We start from the raw sequence: 25069 nt of genomic DNA, 5'->3' as shown, positions 1-25069 counted from the left end.
TGGGCATGCTGGGGAAACAGGAACAGACAGACAAAATGCTCGCTCTCAGGCTGTTTCCTAGCCACCCCACTTTTATCATTAACAGTTTTTGCATATGTGTTTGCCAATGCAATCTATATTTCATTATTTTGATAGTTGTGTAACGTTCTATAGTATGGGTGTATAATAATTTATTCAATCATTTATTTATTGGTTAGCATTTGATTTAGGTTTTATTTTTATTTTTGCAACCAATGTTGCAATAAACACCCATATTACATGTATATTATACATATAGCTTATTTTTTTTAAAAAAGCAGTCTAACTTAGGTAAACAAAAACTGCCAAGCAAACCCATCCTTACCCATTTGTTCTCACTAGCCCACTTCATTTCCCAGGTGTGCTCCCCGGCTCTGGTACTATCCACTTGGGTGGTGCTGAAGCAGGTGCTCTCTCTGCTCCGAGAAGCCACTCCCAGCACAGTCCTCATACCCTGAGTCTCCCCTCGCTTCCAAAAGTCAGCTGTCAACCGACCTCTGCCACAAAAACTGTCTAATCACTCTTAATATGAAAATCTAAACTCTGCGGTGTCGCATAGGGCGCCCTGCCAATAATCCTTTGACCCCTCCCACCATTTTGTCACCAGAATGCCTTAGGCTCAGGCCAGTTGCCTTTTACATGGTTAACAGCTCACCCTTCAAAATCTGTGTAAATATATGTAATTCATTGCACATATTTATGTATATCATTTTTGAGACAAGCATACGTATAATGGAAATGCACACCCACAAGAAGATGTAGCTCCTTGAATATGGTTATTTTCTTTCTCTTGCATCCTTTCCTAATCCAGTGTGGCTCCATCACGTGGAATTGCGCCTTTCCTCGGCCATTTCCCCTAAGCTTTGGAAAGACTCGTATTTCCTGAAATTTAAATCACTAGCTAGCGGTTTCCTGTCCCCCTTCCCGTCTCCCTTTCCCCCTTCAGCCTCCTCCCGCCTAGCTGGCGCCGGATCCGCGAGCAGCAGTGTCCACCTCATGTAGTTGGCCGAGGCGGTATCCAGATTCCGGGGGTCTCGCTCCTTGCCATAGTGGTCGCTTAACCCCAGCGCCTTCCCAGTGCCTCCCAAGCCTCTCCTCCTTCCGCCCGGGGCTGTTCTAGGAGGAGCCTAAATGACCGCCTCCCCAGCTGAAGGGGATTGTGGTGCGTAAACAGGATCAGCTCCCTCGCCCCCAACTGCGCGGATCTGCGCCGCGGCCTGCGGGTCGGAGCGAGCCCTCGGGTGCGCGGAGGGCGCCGCACGGGAGCGGGGGATGGGGAATCGCGCGGCCTTGGAGCAGTCTCTTGGGCCCACTTCCTCGCCAAGTGGGGAGGGGGGCCACAGCCTAAGGAGTTGCTCCCCAAAAACCTGGGCGGACCGCGGCGACGGCGCGGATTCCTAGCGGCAGCCTCAGCTCCACCACCTCCCTCACCCTCCCCGCGCTTCCTCTCCGCCCCTCGCGCTCCAGCCACTCGGCCGCAGCCCGCGCTGTCCTCCGCCCCCCGGAGCCGCCGCGCCAGACCCTCGCCTAGACATGGGGGACCTGCCGGGCCTCGTGCGCCTCTCCATCGCGCTGCGCATCCAGCCCAATGACGGCCCGGTCTTTTACAAGGTGGACGGGCAGCGCTTCGGCCAGAACCGCACCATCAAACTGCTCACCGGCTCCTCCTACAAGGTTGAGGTGAAGATTAAGCCCAGCACGCTGCAGGTCGAGTGAGTGTGGGGCACCTGGTGGCGGTAGGGTCCCCCATGGGGTACAGGCGGAGGACCAAGGCCCCCAGGACAGCCTGAGCCTCTCAGGGGCCTCTGGCTTCGCTCCGCGCTCAGCGGGCCCGGGGGTTGGGGGAAGAGGTCGCTCCCTATCCGCCTTCGTCCCCTTCCTTCCCTTTGGCTTGTAGTCCTCCATTCTCGCTTCCCTCCACCTATCGCGGTGACCTCAATGAGTTCTTTAACATCAGCGACAAGAAGCCAGGGTTTTTGCTTGTCTGTTTCTTATAAATTTCTCCTGCCTTCTGTCCAGCCTTGGGCGCGGAACCGCAGGCGGTCGGGGTGGAGCAGATGGGAGAGATCCGCAGGGTTCACCCACCGCAATCCCAGCCCTCCTGCGCCGTCCAGGCGGCCCACCGGGTCTGCCCGCAAGGCTGAAGGAGGGAGAAAGGAGGAATGAGGTGGAAAGGCAGCGGGGGGATGGTTACTGGGGCTCCCTGAGGGATGCTCCCCACTCCCTTCGCCATTCCGTGGCTGGGACCCTGGGGTGGAGCAGCAGGCACTAGTAAGAGAGCGGCAGCCCCTTCTCTGGCCTAGTTTCACGGTTTTCCATGCCGTAAGCAAGCTTTTCTTTTTCTCCTGAGTTGTCTGTTCAGCCTGGTGATGGTGCCTGGGATTAGCAACATCCTCACAGCAAGAGGATGTTTTTTTGGTTTATGCATGGCGGGGATGATCTCCTCCCAGCGACCCCTGGATGATGCACCCAGTAGACCTCTGGCGGGAAAGTGTGTGGGAGCATGCAGTAGCCTACCCGGAAGAACTGCGGGTGGAGCCCTTTACCTCTTCTGTCTACCAAAAAGTCTAGTCTGCAGAGAGAAAATAAACCAGCCTTTATTGTGTCTACTTCATGGTGGGCATTATTGAGGGGTGGAAGGACTTTGAATTCATCAGACACTACTTATAGCTTACGTTTTGATTCAATAAACTTGTATTAGTCTTCCAAGGTGTAAGGACCTAGAACCAAATCTGGATGGTTTCTGGTACTCCTGGTCCATCTATTTGCCAGCATCCCCCGCAGCTCCATGCACCCTTTATTCTCACATTTCCCGGTGTTGTGCACCTGGATATAATCCAGGCTTTTCCTTTCCCTTCTTTCCTGCTAACCTTATCGCCGGAGTTATCTGTTCTATATTCCATTTTTTTCCAGAGTATTCCTCTAGTGTTCAAACTAATCTAAAAGTTAATTTGTTAGGAACAAAACTATTTTTTCTGGTTACATTTTAATGCTATCAAGGATTTTTCAACTCCAACCCAGTGGTTCTCAAACCTGAGTACACATCAGAATCACCTGAAGGGCTTGTTAAAACACAGATGCTGGAGCTCTCCCCAGAGTTGCTAGTTTAGTCTATGGTAGGGCCTAAGAATTTGTTTTCTAAGGTCTGCAGGTGATGCTGATACTGCTGGTTCAAGGACTTAGCTTTGAGAACAAAGGAATGATGCCAGTGAGAATTTCTGGTGGTGTAGAAGGCTTGAGGTACTCCAAATCATAGGACCCCTGGTTGTTGGAACAGGAGAAAAAAAACAAATATTAGAGGACGAGTTCAGTATTCTCAATCGTACCTGCATATTAAGATCACCTAGATAACCTTAAAATAAATTTAACAGTGTACAAACTTCATATCAGGCCAACTGAATCCTAATGTCTGGGGCTGGTGATATAGATTGGTTTTTAATTCCTAACTAAAGAGGAGAAGCACTGCCTCCTGAACTTTCAGAACTTTCTCCCACACCACAATGTCCCCTTAGCTAAACCCTGTAAGTTTCCTGCCTAGAGTTTTGGTCCAGAACAGGACAGGGTGCATAGGCTAATTTCAACCATATGTGGTCAACTCAAGTCTATTGCAGGAATATTTCCATTGGTGGTGTGCTTGTCCCACTGGAACTGAAGTCAAAAGAGCCTGATGGGGACAGAGTTGTTTATACGGGTACATATGACACAGAAGGTGTGACCCCAACCAAGAGTGGAGAACGGCAACCCATCCAGATCACCATGCCGGTAAGGCCCGCTTGGGGGTGTAGGAGTATGGTGCCATGGAAAATGGAAACCACAGAAAAGAAAACGGTCACTATCTCTCTCTAAGAAAAGGTGTATTGGGAGCCAATTACTGTGGAAATTGAGTTGTGAATTTCCTTCAAGTATCTGCTGGAGAGAGAGCTGCTTAATTAATGCTCTTTTGCATGACAGCCTGACCCTATAGCTGCTGAAAAGACACTATAAGTAGAAGCAGATGGTTCTGGAAGAGACAGTACCTACACTGCCATTTTCCCAGTTATTGTCTACATCAGAACTAGTTTAGATAATTGGCTGTGAAAAGTTTCTGATTCCAGTTAGGCCACAATTTTCTGGTTATGAGAAAGCTGATTTGAATGACACTTTGCTACTTAAAGCTAAACGGAGGAGCCAAAAAAAAGTGTCATGGGAAAAATACACCTCATATATAATATAATACACCTATTATATATAATATACACCTATTATATACACCTATATAATATACCTATATTATAATAATATACCTATTATATATGATATCTGATAATCCTATGTGATATCCTTGTGATAGCCACATGATAATCCTATCAGATATCATATATAATAAAATGATATACCCTGGTAATATGGCCCCAAGTAAGATAAAACAAACTGGTAGAAAGGATAGAGTCAAGATATAGATTTAACTATATGTGCAAACATAATAAATAGGTGATGAAGCAAGGGAAAGGAAGGTTCACCTAAACTGCTGCTTGCAAACTGGGCAGCCTTTTCCCTCTGCAAGAGCAACTTGGAACTGTCTGCCCTCTAGCTTTATAGGCAGTATCACAGGGGTTCTCGAATATCACTCTGCATAAGAATCTCCTTGGCAATTTGTTTAAAATTCCAGTCCTAGGTTCCCTCTCCATTGATCTTAGCCCAATACAGCTAGGGTGGGAACAAAGAAACTCTTAGCATACCAGATCTTGAAGAGGATGGTGTGGGAATGCACTTTGAGAAACACCTATCTAATCTTTAGAACCTTAAAGTGTTCACAGTCCCCAGTATACTTTTAAAAACCACAACAGTCACCTAAGGAAATAACCTAGCAGCTCATCCGTTTGCATCCGATGTTTGAACTATTTTTAGACAGTGCTCTGTTGTTCTATCAACCTTCAACAGAGAAAATTACAAAAATGAGGGAAATGTATAATTCCTGCAAGGGAGAAATGTTGTTAACATGTCAATAAATAGTTCTTAGAAAGTTGTTTCTATGTCTTTGAATATATATGTGTGAGCCTGGGCAACATAATGGGACCCTGTGTCTAAAAAAAATTTTTTTTAATTAACTGGGTGTGGTGATACTACACCTGTAGTGCCAGCAACTTGGGAGGCTGAGGCAGGAGAATCACTTGAATCCAGGAGATTGAGGCTGCAGTGAGCTATGATCATACCACTGCACTCCAGCCTGGGTGACAAGAGTAAGACCCTGTCACTAAATATGTATATTTGAGTGTCATTCCATATATATACACTTTTTTTCTACTTGTATACATCTGTCAATGTCAAATATATGCCCATATATATATGGAATGTCATTTTAAAGTCTGTATGGGTATTGTATTTTATGAATGTATCAAATTATCCTCAGCCACTTATTGCTGATGATTTCTATTTTTCAGTATTATAAAGAAAACCACATTAAAATCACTCAGTACTGTACAATTGTCTGTTTTCTTGATTCCTAAATGTGCATGTTAAGGCATTTTATAAGACTGCCTCACTGACCTCTAGAAAAGCTAGGCAATTGACACTCCTATCATCTGTATTCAAGTATCCATTTCTCTCTGCACTAGTTATAGTTTGTCATTTTTAATCTGATTGAAATACTTTAATTTTTACTTACTGTTAATTTGAAATCTTGACATGTTCACTTACTATTTGTATTGCATTGTCTAATGTTTCTAGAATGATGTTGACTGTTAGTAGCAGTCAACTACTGCTACTAGCAGTAATTGGAGATAATTTATCTTATTTGATATATTTGATGAATTATATAAAGAAATACACTTCCAAATACTAAACTGTCTTACAATAAGCCCTACTTAAACATGTATTGTTAATATATTGTTAAATTATATAGGCTCTTTTATTTAGAATTTTTAGATTTTTTAAATTTGCTCGCTTTATCAGCAAATATTTGAGGATTTCCTGTATATCAGGGACTCAGAAGAGTGGTGAACAAAATGGATAACCTGGGTTTCATAGAGCTTCTGATCTAGAGGGTGGAAACACAGTTTATACATGACTATCAATAATAAGGCAAATAATTGCTAACATGAAAAGTATAGTGAGAAAGTAGTGCTGTTAGAGTATATACCAAAGGTCTTATCCTAGTCCAAGATTTGGGGGATGGTTTTCTTGAGGAAAAAATCAAGGATGAATAAGAGCTGGGGAAAGAAAGAGCATTTGAGGAAAGAGTAGTTGCAAAAGTCAAGAGCTGGAGACAGCATATGTGTTCTAATGGATGAGAAGCCCAACATGGCTGGCATGAAGTGAGGCAGAGACGGTACAAGATAAAGCCAGAGAGGTATGTAGGGGTTAGATGTTATAGAACCTTCTTGCTACTGGATTTATCCTAATAATAGAGATTCATTGAAGTTTTTGAAATTAACTTTGAAATATGATTAACATAAAATGCACCAACTTTACAGTTACATAGGTTTTGATAAGTAGATGCTACTATATAATCACCACCCCAGTAAAGATACAGAACACGTCTATTACCCTGAAAATTATTTGCAGTTAATTCCTCCCCAACCTAGCCTATCCTGAGCTTGCTGTCTCAATATTAGTTTTAACTATTTAAGAATTTCATGTAAATAGAACAGTGCTGTTTGATTTCTTTCACTTAGTATAATGTTGAGATTCACCTATGTTGCATGTATCAGTAGTTGGTTCATTTTATTGCTGGGTAGTACATTATATTGTATGGATATACCATAATTTCTCCCTTCACCAATAAATGGACATCTGGGTTGTTTTCAGCTTTTGCTATTATGAGTAAAGCTGCTGTGAACATTTGAGTGTAAGTCTCAGTGTGAACACATTTTCATTTCTCTTGAGTAAATACCTAAGAGGACAGTTGCTAAATCACATGGTAAGTATGTGTTTATCTATGTAAGAAATAGCCAGACGGTTGTATCATTTCATATATCCACCAGCAGTGTATGAGAATTCTAGTTGCTTTGCATACTCAATGTATGTCAGTTTTTTAAATTTGGAAATGCAAAAGACATAGAAGACCCAAAACAATCTTGTTTGATCTATATTGTAGTCCTTAAAACAGGTAGCATAAACCTTCCAGCTTTGTTTATTCAAAGTTATTTTGGTTATTCTAGGTCCTTTGTGTTTTACATAGATTTTAGAATGGAACTTGTCAGTTCCTCCAAAAATTGGGATATAGAGTTTCCATTAAATCTATAGGTCAACTTAAAGATATTTGACATCTTAATATAGAGTTTTCTATACCATGAACATGAAATATCTCTTAGGTCATCTTTAATTTTCTCCACAATATATTACAGTATTTCCTCTACAGACTTTATACATATTTTGTAAAATTTATTATTTCATATTTTTGAATTCTATAAGTGGAATCTTTGCTGGTATATGGAAATAAAATAGATTTTTTGTATATTGGTGTTGGATCCTGAAACTTAGCTAATCCCACTTACTAATCCTAATAGCTATTTTTGGAAGATCCTTAGGATTTTTTAAATATGCTATCATGTCATCTGTAAATAGTTTCTCTTTTCTTTCCAATCTGTATTCCTTTTATTTATGGCCTGATTGCAATGGCTGGGACCTTAGCAGTTTGCTGCTAAATAGAAATGGTGAGAGTGGACATTCTTGTCCCTCAGTCTGAGGGAGAAAGCATTCTGTTTTTCAACACAAAGTATAGTAGCTGTAAGGTTTTTTATTGTAAATCTTTTTATCAGGTTGAGGAAGTTCTCTTCTATTCCTGGTTTACTGAGTTGTTTTTTTTTTTTTTAATCATGAACGTATTATAACATATTTTCAAATAGTTTTTCTGTATCTTTTGAAGTGATCATAAGGTGTTTTATTCTGTTTATGGTAGATTACATTGCTTTTTCAATGTTAAAATAACCTTGAATTCCCAGGTTAAATACCACTGGTCATGATTTATTCTCAGTATGTATAGCTGGATTTGATTCATTAATATTTTGTTAAGGATTTTTGACATCTATGTTCCCGGGGGGATATTGTTCTATAGTTTTCTTTTCTTATAATGCCTTTGTCTCATTTTGGCTATCAGAGTAATGCTGGCTACATAAAATGATTTAGAAAGTGTTCACTCTTCTATTTTCTGGAAGAGTTTATATAGAATTGGTATTTTTCTTAATGTCAGATTGAATTCACCAATGAAGGCATAGATTATACTTTATTTGAATATTTTTTATTACAAATCCAATTTTCTCGATAGATATTGGGCTATTCAGATTTTATTTCCTGAGTTTTTGTAATTAGTCTTTGAAGTCATTTATTTCAATTAAATTGTCAACTTTATTGCCATAAAGTTGTTTATAATCTCCGCCATTCTTTAATGTCTTAGGATCTTTAATAATGTCTACTCTTACTCTTTCATTCTTTTTTTTTTTTTTTCCCCCGGAGATGGAGTCTCGCTCTGCCTCCCAGGCTGGAGTGCAGTGGCCCGATGTCGGCTTACTGCAACCTCTGCCTCCCAGATTCAAGCGATTCTCATGCCTCAGCCTCCCAAGTAGCTGGGATTACAGGTGTGCACCACCATGCCCGGCTAATTTTTTGTATGTTTAGTAGAGATGGGGTTTTGCCATGTTGGCCAGGCTGGTCTCAAACTCCAGACATCAGGTGATCCTCCTGCCCTGCCCTCCCAAAGGGCTCAGATTACAGGCGTGAGCTGCTGCACCCTGTCTACACTTTCATTCTTGATATTCAAAATTTTTATTTTTTTCCCCTCTGATTAGTCTAGCTAGAGATTTCAGTTTTATTGGCCTTTTCAAAATCCTAGCTTTTTTTTTTTTCTCTCACATGCTTCACTCTGTCTACTTCATTGTTTTCTAATCCTATATTTATTTCCTTTCCTTGTTCGTTTTGAAATATTTTAACTTAAGTATAATACATATACAGTAAAATGATCCCTTCATAGAGTTCTGCTTGTCAGTAGTTTGGTTATGATGCACTTAAGTGGTTTTTCTCCCCATTGGGGATCACTGAATTTCTTGAATCTAGAGGTTAATGTTTTCACCAAAATTGGAGCATTATTAACCATTGTTTTGTTAAATACTTTTTTAATACTTCATTCTCTTCTTTCTTCGTAGGACCCCAACTAAACATATGTTGAAAAGCTTGGTATTGTCCCATAAATCTTTGAGGACATGTTCAATTTTCTTTCTTTTTTAAATGGATTTTCAGATTAGATCATTTCTACTGATGTATCCTTAAGTTCACTGATTCTCCTATTTCTAGTCTTGTGCTTATCTTCTAAATTCTATTATATTTTTTGGCTCTTTTCATTTGTCTTTTTTGTAGTTTCAGTTTCTCAAGATTCCTTATGTTGGCTAATTGAGACCATGTTTTCCTTAATTTATCTGAGCACATTTGTAATTGCTGGTTTGAAATAGTTCATAAATCTAACACCTGTCTCTAGTTAGAGTAAATTACTATAGCCTGACTTTTTTTTTCTTGAATATGGGTCACACTTTCATGTTTCATTACATGTCTGGCAATTTTTGGCTACAAACTTAACATTGTGGATAGTTTATTACCAACTCTAGTTTCTGCTTTATTCTTCTGGATATTACTAGTTTTTTGTATTCTAGCTGGCAGTAAACATTCCTGTACTCAAACTTCAAATTCTGTCTTCCAGCAGTTTGCAGCAGCTGATCTCTTTGCTCAGTTTTTACAACTTCTAGTTACTGCTTTTTTAGCCTGGTCTCCTTTTGTGCCCATGGAGCTTAGCAGTCAGCCAAGGAACTGGACAGCTTATACTGAGATTTTTTTAACATACCCACCCTGAGGTTCCCCTATTTCTCCAGCTGCTCTGTCAATCCAAAACTGTTTTGTTTGAGACGAAGTTTCACTTTTGTCGCCCAGGATGGAGTGCAGTAACATGATCTCGGCTCACTGCAACCTCCACCTCTAGAGTTCAAGCAATTCTCCTATCTCAGCCGCCAGAGTAGCTGGGACTACAGGCGCACACCATCACGCTCAGCTAATTTTTGTATTTTTAGTAGAGACAGGGTTTCACCATGTTGGCTAGGCTGGTCTTGAACTCCTGACCTCAAGTGATCCACCGGCCTCGGCCTCCCAAAGTGCTGGGATTACAGGAGTGAGCCACCATGCCCAGCCAATCCAAAATTCTTTACTCTGATACCTACTTCTGAGGTTAGGAAATGCACTCAAAATACATACATACATATATACATAAATATAAAGCAACGATTAATCTTAGCACAACTTTATCTTTTAAGGATTGACTCTTTGCTGGTTTGTCTGCTTTTTCAATGGCCCCTGTAGGGTGTCCCTGTCCCACTATCCTTCATATGCAGTTAGTTAGGAATTACAGCAGACTTTATAGTCAGATTTGAGGTTCTATTCCTTCTGCAGATCTTTCTACCAGGATTTTCTAGGTTATTTCCAACTTCTCTGCCATTCCTGATGCTGTCTTCTGCCACTTCCAACAGATAGGGCTGTCATTTGCTCCTGCCAGGCTTTCAAGGGGTTGTGTAGTACCCCTTCATGGTAATGTGATAAGATAGGCACCTTAAAAACACTCTAGTGGCCAGTGCTTAGATTAGAAGGGGAGACAGAAAAGCAAAGAACAATTAGAAGGCCTTTGTAGTCTTAAATTTTGGTATTAGGGTTAATAGTTTTGCGAAGTGAATTAGGAATATTTTTTATAGCTTATGCTCTGAAACAATTTACATACCATAGGACTTAACTGTTACTTGAAAGTCTGACAGAAATTTCCCATAAAAGTCAGGACCGAAAGTAAAGATATTTAGAAAGAATGTCTTGCTGTCAATTTAGCCCATGACTTTTGCCTTTTGGGGGTTTTATTGGGTGACTATTATGTTTTTCTGAGGAAAACATCCATTTCTACAGAATTTCAAAATGTATTTTCAGACCTCTAGAAAATTAAATGCTACTGATAAACCAGTTAATCCATCAAAAACCACACCCTTAAACAAGCTTAGAAGCACTTTAACTGAGTTGCACACTGACGTTGGGCTTCCAAAAGTTACGAAAGTTTGCTCTAAGAAACAGCTGTGTGTAAAAACAGCTCATAGTTAAATGCCCTAACTGTTCCATGTGGAGTGTTTTCATTTTTGTTTTGTTTTGTTACAAATTAGAGCTAGAAAAGCTTTTTAACTTTTTTCTTCTTCTGGGAAACAGAATATTTCTCTCCCTTCTAATGAGATGTTTTAACTCATTCTTTTTCAGACTGTTTTCTGAAGTCTGGGTCCACCTGAGATATTTCAGTGCTCACTGAAAGGGGTGGGGAGAGGGCAGGCATCTCTCTTGTTCATCTGGTCATGTGCTGCCTTATTGGGTAGAAAAAAGTTCTGCAAAATCTTTAAAATTGGCCAGGTGTGGTGGCTCCCGCCTGTAATCCCAGCACTTTGGGAGGCCAAGGCGGGTGGATCATGAGGTCAGGAGATCAAGACCATCCTGGCTAACACGGTGAAACCCTGTCTCTACTAAAAATACAAAAAAATTAGCCGGGTGTGGTGGCGGGCGCCTGTAGTCCCAGCTACTCAGGAGGCTGAGGCAGGAGAATGGTGTGAACCCAGGAGGTGGAGCTTGCAGGTAGTTGAGATCGTGCCACTGCACTCCAGCCTGGGCAACAGAGTGAGACCCTGTTTCAAACCAAACAAAACCAAAAAACCTTTAAAATCACTGATAATTGACCATATGTGTTTTTTTAAATTTTTGCACCAGTAACCAGACAGCCCAGCATCAAATCTAAGCTCAAATCAAGCATTGTGTTTAATATGCTTATATTTTAGACTATCATGTGTATTTTTTCATTTTATGTAAAATGCTAAACACCATCTTAAATTCTTTGTAAAATGATATATAGGTATAAATATATAAATTAAGGTTAAATAAGGTGGGAAGGTTAAATTATAAAATCTAAAATTATGGAAAAATCAAAATTGACTAGAAAAATTAACACTTGATTTTTAAATAGAAATCATAAAGAAAAATAAATTATGTCTCTACACAGTGTAAAGTGAAAATAAAACAACAGTGAGAAATATGACACTTCTTGAAGAGTCTGTGATATTTTAAAAATACCAATCTTCAACAGAAATATTGACAAACCATTTTCCAGAAGAAGAAACTAAATTAAAATGTAGAAATGTGCATTCTTGTAAACGGTAGTGAAAAGTAAACTAGGAAATCTATTTTTTAAAAGTAATTTCCAATGATATCTTTTTTTTTTTTTTTTTTTAAATAAGAGACAGAATCTCACTCTGTAACCCAGGCTAGAGTGCAGTGGCATGATCATAGATCACTGTAACCTCAAACTCCTGGGCTTGAGAGACCTTCCTGCCTCTCAGCCTCCTGAATAGCTGGGACTACAGCCACATGCCACCAGGCCAAGCCAATTTTTTAAATTTTTGTAGAAATGGAGTCTCACTATGTTGCCCAGGCTCATCTCAAACTACTGGGCTCAAGCAATCTTCCAGCCTCGGCCTCCCAAAGTGCTGGGATTACAGGGGCGAGCCATCACGCCTGGCCCAATGGTATCATTTTTCTAAACAATGCCGCCTTTGCTGTCAACATTGTAAAACGGTTTGTAAACTTTAAAAGGACCAAAATGGCCATATATGGGAAAAGCAATAAAGATTCATTTCTTTTGACCAAATAATTCCACTCCTATTAAAGTAGACATATATACAAAATTATTTATTAAAGCACTTTTTGTTAGAGGGCAACTGACATATCTAATATCTGGGGAGTAGTCTAATTGTCATGATACATCATGATAGAGTCCTATGTCATCATTAAAATTGGAACAATTGGGCCAGGCACGGTGACTCACACCTGTAATTCCAGCACTTTGGGAGGATAAGGCAAGAGGATCGTATGTGGCCAGGAGTTCAAGACTAGCCTGAGCAATATAGCAAAATCCTATTTCTCCAAAAAAAAAAAAAAAAAAAAAAAATTAGCCAGGCGTGGTGACATATTCCTGTAGTCTCAGCTTCTCCAGAGACTGAGGTGGGAGGGTTACTCTAGTCCAGGCATTCAAGGCTGCAGTGAGCTGTGATCAAACCACTGTATTCCAGCCTGGGCCACAGAATGATCCTGCCTCAACAAACAAGGACAAAATTGTAACAATGAATGTATAGTTAGACAACATATACAATTGTATAACACTGTGACAAAATTGTAACAATGAATATGTAGTTAGACGATATGTACAATTATATAATGTGACAAAATTGTAACAATATGTAGACAATATATACAACTGTATAACATTGTGACAAAATGGTAACAATGAGTATGTAGTTAGACAATATATACAATTGTGTAACATATAATGTTAAATAATTGCAGCTGTGAAATATTTTTATGTGAAGGGGACCTGAAAATCAGCTGAATCAAAATGTAAGGATTACTGCCACTTTAAAAATTTGCTCAAATTTATGAATTTTTTTTTTTTTTTTTTTTGAGACAGGGTCTCGCTCTGTCACCCAGGCTGAAGTGCAGTAGCGTGATCTCGGCTCACTGCAAGCTCCACCTCCCAGGTTCACACCATTCTCCTGCCTCAGCCTCCCGAGTAGCTAGGACTACAGGCGCCCACCACTGCACGCAGCTAATTTTTTATATTTTTAGTAGAGACGGGGTTTCACCATGGTCTCGATCTCCTGACCTCATGATCCGCCTGCCTGGGCCTCCCAAAGTGCTGGGATTACAGGCATGAGCCACTGCGCCCTGCTCAAATTTATGAATCTTATTTCACTTTTTAAAATCATGTAAATCATCTAAGATGCTGGGACACATTCCCAGCCTTCCCCTCTGTGCCCAACCAAAAAAGAATTCTACAGGGACTTGAATGGCTTTCTGTTCTGTTTGGTGTGATAGTAAATGACAGTATTTGAGAATTTGACTTTCTTCAAAAAATAACTAGTACAACACCCTTAAGGGTAAGTTTTATTTATTTATTTATTTATTTTATTTTATTTTATTTATTTTGAGATGGAGTCTTGCTCTGTCACCCAGGCTATGGTGCAATAGTGCAATCTCGGCTCTCTGCGACCTCCACTTCCCAGGTTCAAGCGATTCTCCTGCCTCAGCCTCCTGAGTAGCTGGGATTACAGGCACCTGCCACCACGCCCAACTAAGTTTTGTATTTTTAGTAGAGACGAGGTTTCACCATGTTGGCCAGTCTGGTCTCAAATTCCTGACCTCAGGTGATCCGCCCACCTTGGCCTTCCAAAGTGCTGGGATTACAGGCATGAGCCACCATGCCTAGCAGTTTGTAATCTTTTTTTTTTTTTTTTTTGAGACAGAGTCTCGCTCTGTCGCCCAGGCTGGAGTGCAGTGGCGCAATCTTTGCTCACTGCAAGCTCCGCTTCCCGGGTTCACGCCATTCTCCTGCCTCAGCCGCCCTGAGTAGCTGGGACTACAGGTGCCCACCACCAAGCCCGGCTAATTTTTTTCATATTTTTAGTAGAGACGGGGTTGCACCATGTTAGCCAGGATGGTCTCGATCTCCTGACCTCATGATCCTCCCACCTCGGCCTCCCAAAGTGCTGGCATTACAGGCATGAGTCACTGCACCTGGCCGCCGTTTGTAATCTTTATACCATGTTAGAGCTAAAAGTGGCCTTAGAGATTAGATAGTGGAATACACTTTTCATTGAAAACTCAGGCCCACCAAGTTATGTCTAGGATCACACAGTTAGAGATAAATAGTATCCTGATATTCTTTTTTTTTCCTATTTATTTTATTTATTTATTTTTTAGATAGGATCTCACTATTACCAGGCTGTTATCTCACTGTTACCCAGGCTGGAGTGCAGCAGCATGATCACAGCTCACTGCAGCCTCGACCTCCCAGACTCAAGCAATCCTCTCACCTCAGCCTGCTGAGTAGCTGGGACTACCACTGTGTACGACCCATACCCGGCAAACTTTTTTTTTTTTTTTTTTTTTTTTTTTTTTTTTTGTAGAGATTGGGTCTCTGCTGCCCAGGCTGCAGTGAAGTGGCATGATCCTAGCTCACTGCAGCCTTGACCTCTGACAAGTGATCCTCCAACCTCAGCCTCTCAAGTAGCTGGGACCAGAGGCACACACAACCATACCCAGCAAAACTTTTTTATATTTAGTAGAGACATGGTATTGCTGTGTTGCGCAGTCTGGTCTTGAACTCCTTGCCTCAAGTGATTTTCCTGTCTCGGCCTCCCAAAGTGCTGGGATGACAGGCATGAGCTACCATACCCAGCCTTAATATCTTCTTTACTTCCTTTTTTTTTTTTTTTTTTTTTTTAAGGCAGAGTCTTGCTCGGATGCCCAGGCTGGAGTGCAGTGGCGTAATCTCGGCTTACTGCAACCTCCGTCTCCCAGGTTCAAGTGATTCTCCTGCCTCAGCCTCCCGAGTAGCTGGGATTACAGGCAGCCACCACCACGCCCAGCTAATTTTTGTATTTTTAGTAGAAACAGGGTTTCACCATCTCAGCCAGGCTGGTCTTGAACTCCTGACCTTGTGATCCACCTGCCTTGGCCTCCCAAAATGCTGGGATTGCAGGCATGAGCCACCGCACCCAGCCTCTTTATTTCCTTTCTTTGTCTTATCACTAGTCACCAGACTGGCTAAAATTGAAAGGACTGGCAATGCCAAGTGTTGGAGAGGATATAGAGCAATTGAAATTCTCATTGCTGGTGAGAATATAAAATGGGCACAATCACTTAGGAAGAGTTTAACAGTTTCTTATAAAGATAAATGTACTTTATAAGACCTAGAACTTTTAGTCCTATTTAGTGAAGAGAAATGGGAAACATTTACTAATAAAACCTCAAACAATACAGGAATAGAAAGGCTTGAAATTCAGTGGAAATTGATAGATCACACCACACTAAAAGTCACAGATGTATATTTATACTGAATTTGTTTACGAATAAAGTAACATCATGTTTCTTGTAAGATTGTTCTGTCCTCCCAAGTCAATGGATTTCTAAGTGATCTTGATTAATTTCATGTCTGCAGTAGAAGTAGGTGGCATGGTGAATAGAAGGAAGTACACTGGAGATTCTATGCCAATGGGTTGTAAGACCACCAAAATTGTTTAAAACAAGCTCTTTAGATTCCTCATTTGTTACTGAGGACAACAGATGAGTCTCCTCTCCTTGGAATCAGATGTGTTCTCTTCCACATTAGTTGTGAAGTAAAAAGTGGACCCAGGCTTGCAACTCATAAGAATACTATGGCAAATAAAATGTCCAGGTAGAGTGTCTGTCTCTGCTGCGGCTGCTAAAACAAAATACCATAGATTGGATGGCTGAAACAACAAACATCTATTTCTCAGAGTTCTGGAAGCTGGGAAGTCCAGAAATCAAGGCAATAGTCTGGTGAGGACCCTCTTTTTCATCCATAGACACTTTCTTGATGTATCCTCACATGGCAGAGAGAGAAAGAGTTCATCTTTCTCATGTCCCTTATGAGGCCACTGAACCCATTCATGTGGGCTCCACCCTCATGACCCTCATACTTCCCAAAGGCCCTACCTCCACATACCATTACAGTTAGGATTTAGGTTTCACCATATGAATTGGGGCTGGAGGAGGGCATAAACATTCAGTCCACAGCAATGCCCTAAAGCATTCTACCTGTAACAATCCATGTAATTTCTCATTCAGGGAGGAAAAAAACTGTCCACTATAACGATTCATATCAGCAGTTTTGTACAGTGATAAATAGCTCCTACCTGGGAATTAGGAGACCTAGGTTCTTGTCTGGCTCCTATCATTGGCTGGCTTTGGAGTCTAGACTGAGGGCAAGTCATTTAACCTCTCTGAATCTTAGTTTTTTCATCCATAAAATGGAGATAACAAAACCAGGCACAATGTTAAAGTGGAATGATGTATGTGAAAGTATCACATAAAATAGAGTGCTATACAAATAGACAGAATTATACCTATGCATAAATTGTACCACCCAGGAGCCTGCCTGCGTAGATATTCCTTAGAAGGCACAGATGGGCTGGGAGGGAGTGAAGAGCCTGTATAGTTGTTCCTGTTCTTTAAGAAGAATGTCAGCTTTCAAGACCCCATCTGTTCCTACCCAGACAAGAAGAAATTTCGAGCTAGGTAGTAAGAGGCCCAGGAAATAGAACTCCAAAAGGAAGAATAAAATAGGAAGAGGGCTAATGGGAAATGTAAACAGCTAAGGCATGGGGGAGAAGAAGACATATACATAGTTACTAGCACTTACATTTACTTCAGTGTGACCTTAGGTCCAACATTAATAAACCGAATTTGAAATATTAATATGAACACTTAAATATATCTTTAGCTGTGACTGTTGTCATCAGCAGCTTTTAACTTTGGTCTCCCTTGTTACTGAGAATTCTTAAATTGAGACTTCTAAAAATTTTTTCAGACATAAGCCTTACGTTTTTCTTGTCTGTGGTTGTAATCAGCTTGGTGGGCTTTTTATTTTTATAACTGACTTTTATTTCAAAAAATAAAAATCTCAGCATTGTTTCTCTCACTTACCTAGCATGATTTTAAGCTGCTTCCTTCAAAAAATTAGCTGGTGTTTGAAAAATATTATAAAATATTTTTAGTATAAAGTTTATTTCCGTGTATATGTTATTACAAAATATTTTTATAATTTAGAATTCAAATTTTAATTGTAAAATTTAGTTGCACTTAAAGTGTGCAATGCCCTGTGCTGGTCAAAAATAATCAATACTAGGCCGGGCGCGGTGGCTCAAGCCTGTAATCCCAGCACTTTGGGAGGCCGAGACGGGCAGATCACGAGGTCAGGAGATCGAGACCATCCTGGCTAACATGGTGAAACCCCGTCTCTACTAAAAGAAAAAAATATATACAAAAATCTAGCTGGGCGAGGTGGCAGGCGCCTGTAGTCCCAGTTACTCGGGAGGCTGAGGCAGGAGAATGGCGTAAACCCGGGAGGCGGAGCTTGCAGTGAGCTGAGATCCGGCCACTGCGCTCCAGCCTGGGCGACAGAGCGAGACTCTGTCTCAAAAAAAAAAAAAAAAAAATGAATACTAAATCCTCTAAAACTCTTGGTGAAGTATAAAATGGGATTTTGATTTATACATACCACCACTAACCTATTGTGAACAGTCATAATTTCCTTAGAATGCACATATTTTTAATAGAATTTATAAAATCCCTTGGGCTTGCAGGCTGTATATATTATTGTAAGATGATAAATCCATTTCACTATTTAAAAAATTTCTGATTTTAAAAGTAACATTTATTGTAGAAAAAATCTGAACAAATTTACAAGAAAAAAACAACCCCATCAAAAAATGGGCAAAGGATATGAACAGACACTTCTCAGAAGAAGACATTTATGCAGCCAACAGACACATGAAAAAATGCTCATCATCACTGGCCATCAGAGAAATGCAAATCCAAACCACAATGAGAAACCATCTCACACCAGCTAGAATGGCAGTTATTAAAAAGCCAGGAAACAACAGGTGCTGGAGAGGATGTGGAGAAATAGGAACACTTTTACACTGTTGGTGGGACTGTAAACTAGTTCGACCATTGTGGAAGACAGTGTGGCGATTCCTCAAGGATCTAGAACTAGAAATACCATTTGACCCAGCCATCCCACTACTGGGTATATACCCAAAGGATTATAAATCATGCTGCTATAAAGACACATGCACACATATGTTTATTGCGGCACTGTTCACAATAGCAAAGACTTGGAATCAACCCAAATGTCCATCAATGACAGACTGAATTAAGAAAATGTGGCACATATACACCATGGATTACTATGCAGCCATTAAAAAGGATGAGTTCGTGTCCTTTGTAGGGACATGGATGCAGCTGGAAACTATCATTCTCAGCAAACTATCGCAAGAACAGAAAACCAAACACCGTATATTCTCACTCATAGGTGGGAACTGAACAATGAGATCACTTGGACACAGGAAGGGGAACATCACACATCAGGGCCTGTCGTGGGGTTGGGGGAGGTGGGAGGGATGGCATTAGGAGATATACCTAATGTAAATGATGAGTTAATGGGTGCAGCACACCAACATGGCACATGTATACATATGTAACAAACCTGCACATTGTGCACATGTACCCTAGAACATAAAGTATAATAAAATCTGAGTGAAGATAGAAAAATTCAATTTCTTAGAAGGTTATATTTTTCATTTTTTCTATATATCTTATTTTACATGTGTGAGCTCATAATGTATATAAGCCATTCCAATTCATCTTTTAACATTTTTCTAAGCATTTCCTTGAAGCATTGACAACCCTAAACTCCTTTTTAGTGGCTCTGTAAATTTATCATATGGATATGCTGCCATTTTCATATTTTCCTAATGTTGGATGCTTAGATTGTTTCTGGTGTTCAGAAATTGTCACCAAGTTATTAGAGGAATAGTGTCTCTTTAAAAGTTTGTATTTCTTTAATTACTAATTACATTTGAATGTTTTTGCAGGTGTTAGTCATTTTTTCCTTTTTTTTTTTCTTTTTTTAAAGACAGGGTCTTGCCCTGTTGCCCAGGCTGAAATGCAGTGGCACGATCTCAGCTCACTGAAACCTCTGCCTTCTGGGCTCAAGTGATCCTTTCACTTCAGCCTTCTGAGTATCTGGGACTACAGACACACACTCCCATGCCCAGCTAATGTTTTTAATTTTTTGTAGAGACAGGGTTTCACTATGTTGTCTAAGCTGGTCTTAAACTCCTGGGTTCAAGTGGTACTCCCATGTTGGCCTCCCAAAGTGCTGGGATTACAGGCATGAGCCACTGCACCCAGCCAATTTTTTTTTTTTTTGATGAACTGTTCCAATTTTTTATTCCAATATTCTTAGTAGTACTTACTAATAATGCATATAGTCCTTTATGTTAAGGATAATGACTATTTGGTAATACTTTTGGGAAATACAATTTTGGTTTAATTTTTTTTCTAGTAATCATTAAATTTTGAAAATACAAATAAGAACATAGAAGAAAATCAGTTGGGTGCGGTTGTTCACGCCTGTAATCCCAGCACTTTGGGAGGCCGAGACTGGTGGATCACGAGGTCAGGAGTTTGAAACCACCCTGGCCAACATGGTGAAACCCTGTCTCCACTAAAAATACAAAAAAAAAAATTAGCCAGGTGTGGTAGTGGGCACCTGTAATCCCAGCTACTCAGGAGGCTGAGGCAAGAGAATTGCTTGAAACCAGAAGGCAGAGGTTGCAGTGAGCTGAAATCGTGCCACTGCACTCCAGCCTGGGCAACAAGAACAAAACTCTGTCTCGAAATAAAATAAAAATTAAAAATACAGAAATTAGCCAGGCATAGTGGCACACGCCTGTAATCCCAGCTACTCGGTAGGCTGAGGCAGGAGAATTGCTTGAACCTGGACAGCAGAGGTTGCAGTGAGCCGAGATCGCACCCCTGCACTCCAACCTTAGGCGACAGAGCTAGACTCCATCTCAAAATAATAATAATTTAAAAAGAACACAGGAAAAAATAAAAACAGTCTATCAGAATTTCTAATATTAAATATATATACATACACACATATATATACTTTTTTTTTTTTTTTTTTGAGACAAGGTCTTTATCGTCCGGGCTGGAATGCAGTAGCATGATTATAACTCACTGCAGCCTCAAACTCCTGGGCTCAAGCAACCCTCCTATCTCAGTCTCACAGGGTGTGCCACCAAACCCAGCAAATTTTCAAACATTTTTTGTAGAGGCAGGGTCTCACTATATTGCCCAGGCTAGTCTCAAACTCCTTGTCTCAAGCGATCCTCTCATCTTGGCCTTCCAAAGTGCTGGAATTACAGGTGTGAGGTGCTGTACCCAGCCAAGTATAATTTTAATTGAATTAATACTTCATGTTCTTCATGGTACTCTGCTTAGTTCATGTAACAATATAAAATAAAATTGTATTAAATACTTTACATTTTAAAATACTACATAGTATTCCATTATATAGATGTGCCACAAATAGTGCCTTGAAGATGGACCTTTAGTGTTACATTGTTTACTACTCTAAACTTTGTGATGTTCTTAAGATAAATTATAAATGGAATTGCTGGGCCTGAATGTACTCACACCTTTAGCTTCATACAAATGATCCTTCCAAAAGACTAATTCAATTCCCATTAGCAGCATTTAGAATACCTGTTTTCTTATAGCTCATTAAAAATGGATATTTCTATTTTTCTTAACTTTGAGGTATAGTTTACATGTAATTGACTCATCTTAAGCATACAGTTCAGGCCGGGCGCGGTGGCTCAAGCCTGTAATCCCAGCACTTTGGGAGGCCGAGACGGGCGGATCACGAGGTCAGGAGATCGAGACCATCCTGGCTAACACGGTGAAACCCCGTCTCTACTAAAAATACAAAAACTAGCCGGGCGAGGTGGCGGGCGCCTGTAGTCCCAGCTACTCGGGAGGCTGAGGCAGGAGAATGGCGTAAACCTGGGAGGCGGAGCTTGCAGTGAGCTGAGATCCGGCCACTGCACTCCAGTCCCGGCGACAGAGCGAGACTCCGCCTCAAAAAAAAAAAAAAGCATACAGTTCAATGAGTTTTGACCAACATATATGTACAGCCATGTAATCACCTCCCCAATCAAGATGTAGAATGCTTCCATCACCCCTAAAAAGTTCCTCTTGTACATTTGCATCAATTCCCCTTCTCACCCCAGGCCCTAGATAACCACAGATGTTTCCTGTCAGTGTAGACTGCATTCTGTCACTGTGTAGATGGACTCATACAGTATGTATTTTGGGGGCCTAGATTATTTTGCTCAGCATGTCTTTGAAATCCACCCCTGTTGCTCCTTGAATCAGCGTGTCTTCCTGTATTGTTCAGCAAAAGGCCATTTTATAAATATACCAAAACTTGCCTATCAACAGGTGAATAAACATTTGGGTCAATTCCAACCTGGGGCTATTGTGAATAAAGCTGCTGTATGCTTATATAGGTCTGTAAGCCACGACTCTCTAAAAAGAGATAATTCACTTTCATACCTGGGAGGTCTGTGGACTCTAGGTATATCATCCACTATTTCAAATCGAGCAAATTTCCCAAAGGAAAGCCTAGATCTTGTTTTGGGATCAAATTAGCAGGATGAGGCAATGGTGCAAGATATAATTTTGAGAGCATCTTGGAAAGCTATCCGGGAAGCACCTGATCACCCTCCTCCTGTATCAGCAAGAAGCATAAGACTCCTAATGCTCACTGCCTTCCTCTGTCCACGTCTTCTGGCTCATGACAAGTCTAAGAATACTGCCAAGTCAGTCCCTGTCCCCTCCCATGACAGGGGAGGGTCAGAGGAGAAAATAACGACAGGCATCATGTGGTTTAATGCCAGATCCCCTAAATAGCTCCAGAAGGCAGTAGCAGGGTCAGGCTACCCCACAGGCCACTTGAGCATCTGCCCAGTGGCCTCCAGGGTATTCCATGTACTCTTCTCAGCGGCAAGAGATGTGTACTTTATACCTCAGGAGCGCTCTGTGCAGTGATTTACAGGGCCTACCTTCTGGAAGTAGAATGCAAACTTCTTAAGAGCAACAATCCTGCCTTATACAAATTTTTATACATGCATAGTAGATACTCAAATATGGTTTTGGATAATGTATAAGCCCAAGATGTAGGCATGGACTCCTGACTTACAAGTACTCAATGTTTAGTAGTTAAAAATAGAGCCTTTAACAAACACTTCCAATGAAATATTTTTGGTTATCACTTTGAATGAAATATTTTTCTTTGGAATTAAAACTAATGGTGGAAATTATATCTTATGTAGATGTATTGTACATAGGTTGTTTTGTACCATTGTATTTTGAGAAAAGCCAGTAAACCTTATTCCTCCTTTTCCCTTTGCCATTCCCCTTCTGTAGCAGGGACCATTTGGGGGGTGAACATGGGGTTTGTTTTAGAGACAGAATCTTGCTTTGTTGTTCAGGCTATTCTGGAACCCCTGGCTTCAGGCTAGCATCCTGCCTCAGCCTGGGGTTACAGGCATGAACCACTGCACCTGGCCAGCAGGGGCCATTTTAGAGTAAGCTTTAAAATTCTAAGTTTTCAAAAAATTAAACTTGAAAAACAAGATAAACTTTGGAGTTATTTTTATTAAAAGCAATATGATAGCAAGTGGCACACATGCAATGGAAATCAGATTTTATAGAGAAGAATGGTTTACAGACAGCTTTTTAGGAAAATATCTCCCATCACAAAGGAGGAAGCTAGAACACTAAAGGAAAGGCTTCCGAGCCTTGCAGACCAAGAGAATCCGGACCGGGTCTGCTTGATTATCCAGGAGCTACGACACTAATGTTAGCTCTCTTCTATTGCTCATGGCACAATGAGGTTTTTATCAGGCATGTTTCTCTTCCCTCAGTTCACAGACATCGGGACCTTCGAGACGGTGTGGCAAGTCAAGTTCTACAATTACCACAAGCGGGATCACTGCCAGTGGGGAAGCCCCTTCTCCGTCATTGAGTATGAATGCAAGCCCAACGAGACACGCAGTCTGATGTGGGTGAACAAGGAGTCCTTCCTCTGAAAGTGGCTCTTTCTGATGCTGCTGGACAATCTTTTCAGAAACCCACTTTTAGATAAACCAGCGCAAGCCTTAAACAAGGCACGCCGCACCACTGCTGTTCCCCGTCTGGTCCCGATGACCTACTAGCCCTGATTATTTTGAAAGTGTAATTCCCCTCTGATACAATATCCCTCACATTCAAGATGGTGATGTACCACCCCCGAGAATACTTCCGTCTGTATTTTGTGCTGATGTTTCTGCATCCAGTTGTTCTCGGTCATACTATTGACCACTCGTGACCGGAGTTCAGTGGCACTGGCAGGCTTATCTTGCTCTTGACTGTTTCACTGACTGACTATGGTGTTTTGTTTCCAAGTAAAGTGATTCCTCCTTTTTTTTGTTCAATGTTAAATTTAAAAATAACCATGTGTATGGGTCCTCCCATGTGTAATACGGTAACATGTAATTTGCAGTGTTTGTCAGCTTTCAAAGCAGGCTTTGTGAAAATGTAACACAAACAGCAGCGAATGGGGCTCCAATGTTGTGCTTCCTATCAACAGCTCCACTCTTTCAGGGAAGGATGATAACAAACCAGAAGGACAATTATGTACGTATTTATAATGTATTAAAACTCTTGTAAGTAACTTAAGGTATTGTGCAATGGCCTAGCCTAGTAGAAATGGGGGAAAAGCATTGCTGTGGACCATTGTTAAAGTGACAGGAGTTGTAGGGTTACCCCTTTGACAAGCTTCCATAGTCTTCAGACATGCACATTGATGGCATCCCTACATTCTTCTTCACTTGAACTTTGTAAAACTGCATATGGACCTGTAATCAACTTTTGATATTTCTTAATAAAGGCATTGAAAATCATGCCCTCAATAGCTATCTAGCAGGTGGATCCCTGCTCTAGGCCAGCTTCTTTCAGGCCTCTATGCTACCCAGGATGAGGGAATGTATCTGGAGTAGAATTAGCACACCTATTCATGAATCAAGTCTGACCTTTTAGCAGGATTGCTCCAGCCAAATTTAACAGGGCTAGCACAGGCCCAGGTGCTTGGTGGGCAATCAAAAAATGCTTGTCCCTATCTCGCTCCACTACTCTTTCAGTGGTGACCCCTCCCTAGTTGGTGAGCTATGTGGTTCAGTAGCAGGAGAGCAATGGTGCTATAATAGTGTGTGTACATCATGGTTGAGGCCTCCTTGCCTACTTCCAGCACCTTGCACAAAGCCCATATACCATACAGTTTAAGGATAAATTCCATAAGAAGTAAAGAAACTTCCTCTTGAAAAGCAACATGCTATTTTCCAATAATATTGTAATATTTACTTGGGCAGCACAAATCCTACTGTGTTGGAAAAAGTTGGTTGGGGATTGTTTGTTTTTGCTACCTGTAAACCCTTCTTAGAAGAAAATGCAAGCTGCTGGGAGTATTTTAAAGAGTTGATTCATTGTAGAACTGAATTTCAAAGGCTGGCACTCAACACCTTTTCCACCTGCAAATAGCTTACCTGCA

The 25069-nt window shown here is 40.8% G+C and overlaps 1 protein-coding gene across 3 annotated transcripts; it reads left to right on the top strand.

Annotated features, from left to right (window-relative positions):
* Positions 1 to 899: 899 nt before the first annotated feature.
* CNRIP1 (cannabinoid receptor interacting protein 1) lies at positions 900 to 24425 on the top strand. 3 transcript variants are annotated; one of them, XM_033239279.1, is made up of 4 exons: positions 900 to 1180; positions 1486 to 1730; positions 3630 to 3780; positions 23409 to 24425. In XM_033239279.1, the coding sequence occupies exons 2-4, from the start codon at positions 1552 to 1554 to the stop codon at positions 23571 to 23573; spliced, it is 495 nt and encodes a 164-aa protein (XP_033095170.1). In that variant the 5' UTR covers positions 900 to 1180; positions 1486 to 1551; the 3' UTR covers positions 23574 to 24425. The 3 variants fall into 3 exon arrangements, with proteins under 3 accessions (XP_033095170.1, XP_033095169.1, XP_033095171.1); XM_033239278.1 differs by having other exon boundaries at positions 939 to 1730; XM_033239280.1 differs by lacking the exon at positions 900 to 1180 and having other exon boundaries at positions 1607 to 1698.
* Positions 24426 to 25069: the final 644 nt, after the last annotated feature.

The sequence above is a fragment of the Trachypithecus francoisi genome, unplaced genomic scaffold, assembly GCF_009764315.1.
Source record: "Trachypithecus francoisi isolate TF-2019V2 unplaced genomic scaffold, Tfra_2.0 Lachesis_group17, whole genome shotgun sequence".
NCBI classification, from domain to species: domain Eukaryota; kingdom Metazoa; phylum Chordata; class Mammalia; order Primates; family Cercopithecidae; genus Trachypithecus; species Trachypithecus francoisi.
This window is presented reverse-complemented; position numbering and strand designations above follow the sequence as displayed.